Source organism: Citrus sinensis, chromosome 9 (genome assembly GCF_022201045.2).
Source record: "Citrus sinensis cultivar Valencia sweet orange chromosome 9, DVS_A1.0, whole genome shotgun sequence".
In the NCBI taxonomy this organism is placed as follows: domain Eukaryota; kingdom Viridiplantae; phylum Streptophyta; class Magnoliopsida; order Sapindales; family Rutaceae; genus Citrus; species Citrus sinensis.
This window is the reverse complement of record NC_068564.1, coordinates 8887180-8900329: the sequence shown is the minus strand read 5'-3', so window position 1 is coordinate 8900329 and position 13150 is coordinate 8887180. Positions and strand designations below refer to the sequence as shown.

Below are 13150 nucleotides of genomic sequence, written 5' to 3'. Positions count from 1 at the left end.
ATCTGAAGTGAGGTGCTAAGGGTGTTTGAACTGGCTTTGAGTTTGCCATTCCAAACTTGTCAATTACCCTTCTGATGTATTCTTCCTGACTGAGAAACAAAGTACCAACTTTTCTATCCCTGTGTAGCTGCATTCCCAGAATTTTCTTTGCTGGACCAAGATCCTTCATGTCAAACTCTCCTTTAAGCTTCTGTTTCAGGTCTTCAATTAAGCTCATGCTCACACTGGCAATAAGCATGTCATCTACATACAATACCAGATAAACCATCATGCCTGAATCTTCTCTGAAGTAAACACAACAGTCCAAGTTACACCTCTGAAATTTCTGCTCTAACATAAAGCTGTCAAACCTGAGGTACCACTGCCTTGGGGACTGTTTGAGTCCATACAGAGACTTCTTCAGATGACAAACCCAGTCAGCCTTTGATTTGTCTGTGAATCCTTCAGGCTGAGCCATTACTATGTACTCTTGTAATTCCCCATGTAAGAATGCTGTTTTTACATCCATTTGTTCTAAATGCATGTTGTTTACAGCCACCAGTGACAGGATGATTCTTATAGAGGCATGCCTTACTACAGGTGAAAATACCTCAGTAAAGTCAATCCCCTCCTTTTGAGTAAAGCCCTTTGCAACAAGTCTGGCTTTGAATCTCACTGGTTCCACTCCTGTGATACCATGCTTGAGTTTGTACACCCATTTGCATCCTACCACTTTTTTCTTGTCTGGTTTTTTCACAAGTGTCCAGGTGTCATTCTTATATAAAGAATCCATTTCTTCCTTCATGGCTTTCAACCACTGGTCTGCATTCTTCCCTGAAACAGCTTCCTTGTAGGTTTTAGGTTCATCATAATCCAGTTCATGGGCTGCTGTTAATGCATATGCAATTAGATCTGCATATGCATACTTCTTTGGTGCCCTTATCTCTCTCCTTTCTCTATCCCTGGCCAGCTGATAATCATGCAATGTTGTTTGTTTTTCTGAAATTCCATCAGAATCTTCTGCATCTCTTTCTTCATCCTCTGATGCCTCATATGAAGTTGTATCTCCAGATTTTCCAGTAAGCTCCACCTTAATCTGATCTCTCAGTACACCAGTGTCTTTCTCTGAGTTTTCAAGCTTCTGCACATAGCTCTTAAGCATTTCTTGCTCATTGAAAACCACATCTCTACTGACTATGCACCTAGGTGGTTTTAGATCAGTACACCAGAGCCTATAGCCCTTCACACCCTCTGGATATCCAAGAAAGACACATTTCAGAGCCCTAGGCTCAAGCTTTCCTTGCTTTATATGTGCAAATGCAGGGCAGCCAAATATCTTCAAATCAGAATAGTTAGCAGCTCTGCCTGACCACATTTCTACAGGTGTTTTAAAGTCTATGCCACTGGATGGACTTCTATTGACTAAATAGCAAGCTGTCATCAGTGTTTCAGCCCATAAGGACTGAGGAAGTTTAGAGTGAATTAGCAGACATCTTACTTTGTCCATGAGAGTTCTATTCATCCTCTCAGCAAGTCCATTTTGCTGTGGAGTGTGCCTTACTGTCTTGTGTCTTACAACTCCATTCTGAGCACAGAAATCATTAAACAATTGATTGCAAAATTCTAAACCATTATCAGTCCTTAGCCTCTTGACTTTTCTACATGTTTGTGTTTCTACCAGTGCTTTCCACTGCTTAAACTTCTCAAAGACTTCAGTCTTACTCTTTAAGATATACACTCAAACCATTCTAGAATAGTCATCAATCAAGGATAGGAAGTATTTAGCTCCACCTAAAGAAGTTGTCTGTGCTGGTCCCCACAGATCAGAGTGGATGTAATCTAAGGTTCCTTTGGTCTTATGCACTGCAGTTTTGAAGCTAGTTCTAGAGGATTTTCCTAGGACACATACCTCACAGAACTCAACAGGACCTATCTTATCATCCCCCAAGACTCCCTGTCTTTCTAATATCTTCATCCCTCTTTCACTCATATGCCCCAATCTCATGTGCCACATTAGTGTTTTGTTTGGATTCATGCTAGTTGAGACACTAACATCCCCTGTAATGGCTGTCCCTTGCAGCACATACAAGCCATTATTCTTAGCCCCTTTCATTATCACCATGGACCCTCTAATTATCTTCATAACCCCAGATTCCATTTTAATGATACAGCCTATTTGATCAAGGATCCCTAGGGATATTAAGTTCCTTTTTAGCTCAGGAACATGTCTTACTTCACTTAATTCCCTAATCACCCCATCAAACATCTTAAGCCTAATGGTTCCAAGTCCAACTACTTTACAAAGTGAGTTGTTTCCCATCATGACTTCCCCACCATTAAAAACTCTATAACTGGAAAAAAGATTTTTATCAGGGCACATGTGATAAGTGCATCCAGAATCCAACACCCACTTACCATTGGTTTGAGTTCCAGTGACTAGAAGAACACCAGCTGAGTCATAGCCTTCATCATCCTTTTCATCTGATGCAACAGCAGCATCTCCATTCTTCTTGGGTCCATCTCTATCTTTGTTCTTTCTCTCTGGACAGTCCTTCTTGAAATGTCCCTCCTTGTGGCACTGGAAACATTTCAGATTTTTATTCTTTGACTTAGATTTGCTGCGTTTTCTATTCTTGTTACTGTAATCCTTCTTCTCTGGTCTACCCCTTGCTGTTAAGCCTTCTCCATCTTTTACTTCTGACTTCCTTGTAACCTCTTTTGAGCTGAGAGAGTCTTTCACATCAGCCATGGTTATTGACTGCCTTCCATATAGCAGTGTGTCCACGAAATGTTCATAGGAGGGTGGGAGAGATGATAACAAGATTATTGCCTTGTCTTCATCTTCCAGTTTCACATTGATATCTTCAAGATCAAGAATGATCCTGTTGAAGTGATCAATGTGATTTGCCAGAGAGCTACCTTCCTCCATCTGCAATGTATACAGCCTCTTCTTGGTGCAAAGTCTCTTGGTTAGGGACTTCTTCGTATATAGGTCTTCTAATTTCTTCCAGAGGCCTGCAGCAGTTGTTTGATCCCCCACTTCCCTCAGAACTCCATCTCCCAGACTCAAGATTAAGGTGCTATGAGCCTTGTCTAATGCCTCTTGCATTTCTTCTTCACTGAGCTTGCTAGGCTTCTTTTCAGATCTTGGATCACCCAATGTTTCTTCAAGCCCTTGGTGAACCAACAAAGCTCTCATCTTGAGTCTCCATAGATGGAAGTCATTCTCTCCAGTAAATTTTTCTACTTGAAACTTAGAGGTTGCCATTTCTTGGAACAAGAATCAGAGTTGTTGGGCTCTGATACCAATTTGTTGAGCCTTGATCGAATTTAATCAACCAAGATTCCCCAAGACTGCTCTAAACACTCTGATGCTTGACTAAGAAACAAAATAAAAGATACACAGAAGAAGCTAAAGAACAGCAACAAACGAGAAAACAGTTTAAGTGGTTCAGCCTGGAGATGGCTTACATCCACTGAAGAACAGAGCAACAATCTTTATTCAATCACCAGGAACAAGATACAAGTTTTAAGATGAAATTACAAGCATCACACACCCTGATTCCGTATCCCTTAAGGCTATATATACACGCTTAAGAGAGCCCAGAAAATCCCCCCACCAGTCAGCTCTCCTCTGTCAATAAGACCCAGATTTTCCCGCTCTTGTAACAGAACATAACGACCTCTGAGCCACGTGTTTGCTTCACGTTAAATGCAGGCTCTAAAACGGCACTCAGCAAAGTCGTATGGATAAGTGGAAGCATGTGATGGCCACGTGCTTCACTTACTCACAGATAGATGAATGAACATCTTGTCATACAGCTTTGAATGATCTTAACCGACCAGTCGTATTCCGTTCCAATCACGAACTGACATGTCGTATGGATTTCTGGAAATCAGTTTCAGAGCTCACACTTCAACACGTTCCATTGACCTGCTTGTGTTGAGGAAATCTCCCGCTCTTAATTTCATGAATTCTGCTTGAGAAGCAAAGACATTCATGGCCTCGAAGGTAAAGCAACCTTCAAGAGATGGAAGGTCATTTGGCACTTCAGCTTCAATTTGGAAAGGCTTTCCCGGAGCTCCCCATAGGTTGAAGAACGAAGTGAAGGCAGAGGTGCAATGGAGCACGTAGGTTTCTGAATTAGGTATATAAGTAGCATCCTGGACAACGGATGCCAGAAGAGCATCGTGGATGATGATGATTCTATTGGCTGTCAGAGAGAGCGTATGTATTAGTGCCGTGATGGGTTGGCGAAGGTGCATGCAAGCTTCAAAAATCTGGAGATGTGTAGGAAATTTGATGGATGCTCGAGGATTGGGTGGAGGGGAGAGGAAATGAGGGATCGGGCAGTCATGGAACTGGATGCGGTTGATGTCAAGTAGATCTATTCCATTCATGCGGACCTTGGCCCCGCGATTGTGGATGGCAGGGCCGGCATAATGAACTGGGACGGGGCCGTATCTGGGGCCTTTAGGAGTATTTATTTTATGAGGCCTCTTTTTATTAAGTAGTTTTAATATTTAAAAAAAAGAGTTTAAAATTTATTTCATTTTAGTTATTGAATTTAACAAATAATTAAGAAGATCTTAAAAAATTTTGAAAACAAAACTTAAAATTTACTTCTTTTAGAATTTTGATAAAAAAATAAATAAATAAATGAGAACAATACTATTTTCAAATAGACTATTTAGAATAATAGAACACATAAAGTCGAGATGATAAATTGATGATCAGATAATGGATATGGACTTTATATTTTTAAAAAAATTAATTTTTTAAATTTTTTTACTTTTTTTATGAACTAATACATGTAATAATTTTCTTTATAGAGAAGAGAGAAAGAAATATTTTCATCTATGATTTCTTAGATTATGAGGTTCTTAATAAAAATTAAAAGGAATACTAAAAATTAAAGATTCTAATGTTAAATAATTAAGCTTTTTTAAGAAACTAAAAAAGTAAAAATTTTATTTATTTTTTTAAAAAAATAATGAATTAATTAATAGTTAGACAATATTATTAATTATATCTCTTTAACAATAAGATTACCAAATATAGATTTTTTTATTAAAAATAATTCTTAATTTTAGGATAATTATTAATTAGAAAGATTTCTAATAAGTTTTACTAGCACACATAATTTTTTTTCTAATTTTTATTAATTAGAGAATTAGTGAAGAAATACAAAAAAATGAGGCATTTTTAAAATTTGAGGTCTTAAGCGACCGTTTTTTTCGCCTATATTTAAAACCGTCTCTAAATTAGGATGGCGTAAGATGAAATGAGACATGATAGTCTTGGGAGATGGTTGAGATTGCTTTGTGTTAGAAATGGTACCATGATCACTACAACTAGAGCTTCTTTTATGCCATCATAGTTTTGGTTTTCGAGGTCGTGTTTATCTATTGATGAAAACTTGGAAGTGATATGTGCTGTGTTATTGATTCAATTCAAAAAGCTTTCTGGTTTGATTTGGTTAATCTTCCCTTATAAACTTGTGACTAGAACCGTTTAGTGTTCAATCTAGTAGATTTCCTTTATGGCTTCCTATGCCCATTTTGGTTATTTAGCTTCAAGTCCTAAGTGAGGGGACATCAGTTAATTACAATAAATTTGACAAATCTTCACAGACCACCTATCCTTTGGCTCATAGTCATTTATTAAGCTCTGAGCTTATCAACATTATCTTCAAAGATTAAAAGACCAATTATAAATACCTGATAAATAAACATTTCTAGTTGAAATCTTCTAGCTTTTAACATAATTTATAAGGATGAAGCCAATCTTGCAACGGTGGCAGCATACTACTAATCTTGTCTTTTTGTGGTTTCAACACACCACCATACTATTCTTGTCTCCTGTACTTTCAATTTGAAATAGACATGTGGCATGTTACATGAATCTAGTCAATTTACTTACTAAAAATAGATGACCTAACTGGATCTGCCATGCCTAGAACTTTTTTAAAAAGGAAAAAGAATAACTAGAGTGAGGTAGTGACGCATGCAGTTACATATGCAAAATTATGAGGATGGTGATAGCCCAAAATGGCAAAAACTGAAGCCGGTCCCACATGAGGTAACAGGATTTGAAATTGACATCCAAATCTCATCCATCCGATGATGATCACACTACTGTTTGTCGTGCCTCTCAGTTATTTTGGGATAGTCGTACATGGAATAACAGAGAGTCCCCTTTCATTAAGTACCCGATTAAATTAAAAGATAAAAATATATTATATTAGAATGTATTATTATTTTTAGTTTAATTTTTATTTTAATAGAAGTGAAAGATTTTAAACTAGAAAATTACTTTTTTGTGGGTAATTTAAAGAGTAATACTAGAGCCACAATTATTTTGAGCAAACAAGATATAACATGAAGAGATTGGTTGTACTAAACAATTATGGGTCTACATAATTGAAAAAAAATAATTGTTATTACTTTTAAGCTAATCTCTTTATGTTAATCAATTTGTACACAAAACTGTTCATGGTTCTATCATTATTGTATTCTAAATATCCAATAACATTTTTATAGGCTTATCAACAATATATATACATTAACCCCCTTTGATTCGTCCGTTTATATTTTATAAAACTAAATTTGAAGATGTAACAGATAAATCCGGTACAGATAGATGTTGACCTTAGGATTAGTCTGGTTGTTTTTAAGAATTCTTTTTTTCTTTTTTGGTTGTCCACCCAAGTTTAAATTTCAAATAAGAAGTTCAAAAATTATTTTGGACTTCATTCGAACATGTTATTAAGTTGTGTGGTTTAATTGAAATAAGTACAGACACGCTATTAAACCACATGATTTTATAATAAATTGAACATTAACTCTAATATACCACTTAATAATATGTCTGTACTAAAAACAAAAAATGAGAGCACTTATAACTAAGAATTTATATATATATGAAAAAGAAAAAAAAAAGTAAGATAGATGTCTGATTTGTTTTTCTGTTTGCTTCTTTTCCCTAGCTAACACCTAACGGCCAGAAACAAGTTACAAAAACGAAGGCATTAACTTTCCTATTGTCTTTATTCCAAACTATTATTGTTTAATTGAAAATGCCCAATAAGAACCCGGGAGTTTAATAATCATAGAGCATAAAGTAGGTTGGTCCCGAGATAGTGATGATAGATGGATGCATTTTGTGATAGGACATAGTCATTATAACATTAATATATGGTCCAAACCTAGGTAGCTAATAAAATGGGATGCCTCATCCCTCATAACGTATAAATAAATATCTCTCAAAACCTGTAGAGAAATTCAAATTAAATTAAGTGAGAAATCTAATTCAATTGCAACCCATTAATTTTACAAAGAATGTTAATGAAAAGTTGCTTTATCCCCATAAATATATTTGCTTAGTTAATGGTGGCACTTGAATTTGTCAGAGAAGTAATAGGAAATGATGGGTGCATGTTTATCATCAATCAAGTGTGATCACAGAAAATGATAGGTGAAAATTAAAATCAAAATCACTTGTAACTGATCCACCTCACCAACCTATCTAGTGATATGAGCAATAAAGGAATCAAACTCCATTCGAGAAACTCCACCTTCATCCATTGATCTTCTAACATTACCACCCAATTCAACAGCTTTCTTTCTAATCTCGTCCCCTTCCTTTGATGCCATCAATCTCTTCACAGCATTTTCAATGACATTTGATGTCACAATCTCATCTCGCCGTGCCCAATCCGCCATAACTAGGCCAAGTTTCAGCAAATGGGTTATAAGCAGTGTGTTTCTTGGCTGATCAGAATGCATAGGCCAAGCCACTATAGGCACTCCCATTGTGATGCTCTCCATGCAAGAATTCCACCCACAATGACTCATAAACCCCCCTGTTGAACAATGTGCTAAAATTTCGAGCTGTGGGGCCCAGTCCCTCACTACCAATCCCTTATCTTTGACTGAATCTTCATACGCTTTTGGCAGCTCAGCTCTTCTCACTTCCCCATTGAACACATCTCCTCTGTCAGCGTCTCTGAGCACCCATATGAACTTTTGGTTGCTTTGCTTCAATCCAACGGCAAGCTCCTTGATTTGCTCATCACTCATGGCTGTTGTTGTCCCAAAAGACACATAAAGCACCGAGTTTTTTTCTTGTTTATCAAGCCACTCCAAGCAAAAATGCCTTCCGTTTGAGCCACCTTTATTAGGTAATGTCACAGGATTGAATGGTCCTAAAGCCCAGTGATTAAAGGTTTCAGCAACTGTTGCCTTCTCAAGCAAGTCCATGTAAGCACTCTCTATGACTCTACTCGTGTTGTAAACGTTGCCACTATTGAACTTCATGTGGTCGTATTCAGAAGCAATCGAATCAAGGAACTCACTGGTGAAGCAACCTTCCAAAGAAGGAACATCTTTCGGGATCAGACCACTGGCCTCATTAAGAGTAGGGTTTCCCATTCTTTCCCATATGTATAAGTAAAGAGTGAAAGCCGACACGCTGTGGAAAGTGTAGGATTCTGCGTTGGGGATCAAACAAACGTCTTGAATCACAGACGCCATTAGTGAATCGTGAATGACTACAACTCTTCTCGCCGTCGCAGAAAGTGTGTTCAGAAGTGTTGCCAGAGGATGGCGAAGATGCTTTGATGCTTCACAACATGGTATAATGTGAGAAGGGAACTTGCATGCGGCATTAGGGTTTGGTGGAGGACAAGGATATGGAGGGATTTCGAAGTCGTGGAAATGAATGTTGTTGTTGTTTGATGATACGTCAAGGGGGTCCCACCCGTGAACGCGAACCTGCGCCTGCCGGTTATGGACGGCGGAGCCGACGTAGTGGATCGGAATGTTGTAAGAGAGGACTAGACGGGAGAGTTGGAGGAGTTGGTTGAGATGGCCTTGCGCTGGAAATGGCACCATGACCACAACAACTTCTTGTTCTCGTTGCTTAATGATGTTGCCATTTTGGTTGGTCATTTGTGACACAAGTTTGAAAATGTTTTGAAGTGATCAGGATATTTTAGTTCTTAATTTGAGCTTTGAATATATAGCCAGGGTTAATATAGCAGAAAATAGGAATCTTGATTTCATATAAAGATAAAAGTTACGTGAATGCCTATTTGTCGTTAATAATATGTGTCACATTGATGTGGGCTAATAACAATGTGGTTAATTATAGTGGTGAATTGATGGGAACCAAGAGAAATTGGCTTTATTATTAGTTGGTTAGAAGTATTTCAATTCGGTATCGCAGGCTTTATTAAATTTTGGAAAAGTTATTAAAACATGTGGTTTATTTAATATAATATTATTATATTATTATATTATATAATTTAATAATTTTTGTAGGTTTTAATAAAGTTTAGTATCTTGGATCAAATGATTATTCATTAATTGATAAATTAAGAAGTAAAATTATTTTTTCATCTGTAAAACAAGCGTGTATATCTAGAACCTAATTAAAATGATAGTAATTAATGTGGAGGAAGTTGATTATCAAGTTAATGAGTATTGTATCTATATTTGACTAGGGGATAAAATTTCTCACTAAATTAACTATTTATATGTGTTTGACAGATGGTAAAGACCCTTCAAGTTGAGGCAAAACGCCCCTTAACGGATCTTATCTTTCTTCACGAATTATCTTTGAGCCAAAATGTGCAAAATGAGAAATGCCAGCTAGCTAGAATTGGTTGCTTGTCAATTTTTTATGGTGCTGTTTACTTTAATTTTCGGTGGGGTTGGTTATTTATTTTCCTTTTTTTTCACAAATAAAATCACAGTTTGATGCACATTATTTCACAGGATACCAATTCAACGTACCGTCACTTTCTTTAAAATTACAAGAATATCATCAATTCGTCTTTAATTAAGAGATATTGTCGGCTTCTTTTTACTTAAATTAATATGTATTACTAGAGCGGGATTGGATCGTTCAACTAGAGCATGTGTATAGAGAGGCAAATTGTGCTGCTGATTTCCTTACTTCTTATAGTTTAAATACTCCTATAGGCGTGTATGTTCTTCTTTCTCCTCCTCCTGAAATTGTTGGCTTACTTTATAAGGATGCTTATGAGATTGCACACTCCCGATTAGTGTTGCCTTAGCTTTTCGTGAGCCCTTTTATAACTAAAAAAAAGTATTACTCATTCTTTTATTGTTTTCATAATAGTTAATAATTTCTCTGATAGCATAATTTTACAGCATTACTAATATTTTTAAATATACTTTTATTCATATTTATTATAAATTAGATAAATTATATTAATAGAAATTAAAATAAAAAAGTTCAAGCAGTAAAAATAAGAAATATATATTTCGGTGTGATTAAAAAATAATATAAGATATTTTTTTGTACTTTTTTGTATTTTTTAATTAATATATATTAATATTTACAAGATAAATTATCAAATAAATAAACAATTGATTTACCCTTCTTTTTCATTAAATTTGTTAGTGTCATGAGATTTTTAGATATTATAAAAATAGTATAAAAATAAATGGTATATATTAATCTCCATATAGTGTAAAACTAGCTAGCAATTCCCCTTTAATTAATTGCTTCGTTGTCAAAATTTATTGATCTCTTTTTTGTTTTGTCTGTTTTTACTTTCCAGTTTCCACGTGATTATATATCTTAATACCTCTCTAATCGTATTAACAATAAAAATTTGTAACAAATTTTCTTCGGAACTTACAAACTAATGAAGGGAGTTTGAAAACACCCGAAACAAAACTAAATGTGACAAAGGGTACATACACACATGCAAATTTTCGAGCTATATGCAATCATCAAATGGTTTCAGACTCTCGATCGACAGACCCATGATTCATCATTCATCGTGTCAAATATTCAAGTTATGGATTGAGTGTAAAGGGGCTAGTTTTTATTTTTATTTTTTTTTCATTTAACCGGGGACTTATATTCACATTAATTTTAATGGGAACTATAAAATGACATTTTTATCTAATATATAAAGTTATAGAATAAGTGCGCAGGGGTTAATTTAGATTTTTATACTAATTTTTCATATTTTATATGAAAACCCATAATTTTTTCAAACTCTACAAGTGCCACGTCATTCTCTAGCTATATGTTTTCTGTGTCCTTTGTATCATATGCAGATCGAGTTCTTATAAGTAAAAAGGTTGTGTAGGCTCACTCCTATGTGAGTCTGACTACTCTAAAACTAAACTATGCTCATAAGATTTAACTCATATTTAAAAATTAGTTCAAAAATTAATGGTTGTCCCAGTTTTGCATGAGGATAATCAATATCGATTATGAGGGATTTATATGTAGAATATTGATGAAATGACTGATTTTCTTCCTACCAACTTTGATTAATAATACTTCTAAAGAGAGTTGGCAACTTGCCTTTGTTATAATAATTGATCATTGACATATGTAGGACTAGATGAAATGAAGCGGAATTGGAACGTAATTAAAATCTTTTGTAATGTATATCTTTTGGAGTGACAATTACTACTTGAGTTGATGATAACTACAAACATTTATTTAATAGCGATTGTGTCCTTTATTTTTTTGTCTCACCCAACACTTTCTATCGGTTGTTTTGCTGCCGGCCCTCCCCATAAATATTTTTAAATAAAAACTTTATCTTGAATCGGTCTCTGCGTTGTGACTTCTTAGAGAGATTGAAGATAAACATTACGCTGTACATATTTTGATCATGCAAAATTCGTCTTTGTTCCCGTGAAAGGTAAGCTTGAGACACAGATAGTGAACTGAACTCTATAAGTAGGACACTTGTCAACCGTTGGTTGGACAGAAGCTGCTTGATGTAGTGGTATTATATATCCCCACATAATTTTTCTTCACAATCACGCACATGGCTTCGCAGGGAGCAGGCAAGCCATTTGGGAAAATCGTGAAGACAGCATGCACCCACATTTTTGTTTTTCCTTTTGTCCGGTTTGGTGCTATAAACCAAGTTGCTTACTCCCTTAGGCTTATCTATTCAGAGATAAGATACAATCTGTCTCAATACTAAAACCTCGATCCTTCCAATTCCAATTCAATCTTCTCGATGGCCCAATCAGTTTACATAAAATCTCAATTCCGATTGGCGCCAGTCGATATTTCAATTTTACCCACCATTAACACGTGTCCACCATGCACGTTATATTAGGCCTTTATGAAGCATGATACATCATGGGTCTTGGAAAGTTATATTAAATTCTAATGTTGTTACTCATTAAGTCCCACTTATTTCATGTGCTACTATTGTCTTGTATTAGGTGGTTACCTTTGAGTTATTGTCAGTTTCTTATAATGTAAGTTAGCAGTTGTCTAGAATCATTTTCAAGTGCGAACTAGCATTTTACAACATTATATGTAAAGAAATTTTACATTACTTGTACAGTCTCTTTATATCGCATTACAAAAAGAGTTTTGTTAGTGCTATATAAAATATGGACATTGGAACGCCCGTTATTTGCTTTCCTCTTTTATCCTTATTAAATTGGTTAGAATAGTTAATATTGGGTGTTTGTGTGTGAGTAAAACTTATCAATTTATTTTAAATAAGTTACGTAGCTTATTAGCTTTAATAAATTAAAAAAAATGAATTTTCTTAAAACTCACGTTTTCTTGCTTTCTATTTCTTTTATGGTGCGTTTACTTCAAGAGAATGAGAATGAGGTGGAATGTGAATATGCTGGGAATGGGAATGAGCTGGAATGAGAATGATGAATGAGAATGAGATTTCAATGTTTACTTGGTAAAAATAAATGAGAATGAGAATATGCTGGAATGCCATCGATGTGTTTACTTAGCAAAATAAATGGGAATGAGGAATGTGAATGAGAATCAATTTACCAAAATACCCATAGTATTAATAATTAATAAAAATAATTAATTTATCATTATTAACAATATTATTATTGTTGTTGTTGTTGTTATTATTATTATTAAATTTCATTAACTTTTATTATTTTAGTTATTATTAATTATTGTTATTATTATTTTTATTAATATTATCATTATTAAAATTTATTATTATTAATATTATTATTATATTTTATTAAATTTATTATTTTAGTTATTATTAATGACTGTTAATATTATTTTTATTAATATTATCATATTAATATTTATTATTATTATTATTAAATTTTATTAACTTTATTATTTTAGTTACTATTAATTATTGTTATTATTATTTTTATTAAT

General features: G+C 34.7%; 1 protein-coding gene across 1 annotated transcript; it reads right to left on the bottom strand.

Annotated features, from left to right (window-relative positions):
* Positions 1 to 7396: 7396 nt before the first annotated feature.
* On the bottom strand, positions 7397 to 9115 carry LOC102629740 (zeatin O-glucosyltransferase-like). The gene has a single exon (XM_006492881.4). It carries the CDS (start codon positions 8929 to 8931, stop codon positions 7504 to 7506), a length of 1428 nt encoding a protein of 475 aa, XP_006492944.2. The 5' UTR covers positions 8932 to 9115; the 3' UTR covers positions 7397 to 7503.
* Positions 9116 to 13150: the final 4035 nt, after the last annotated feature.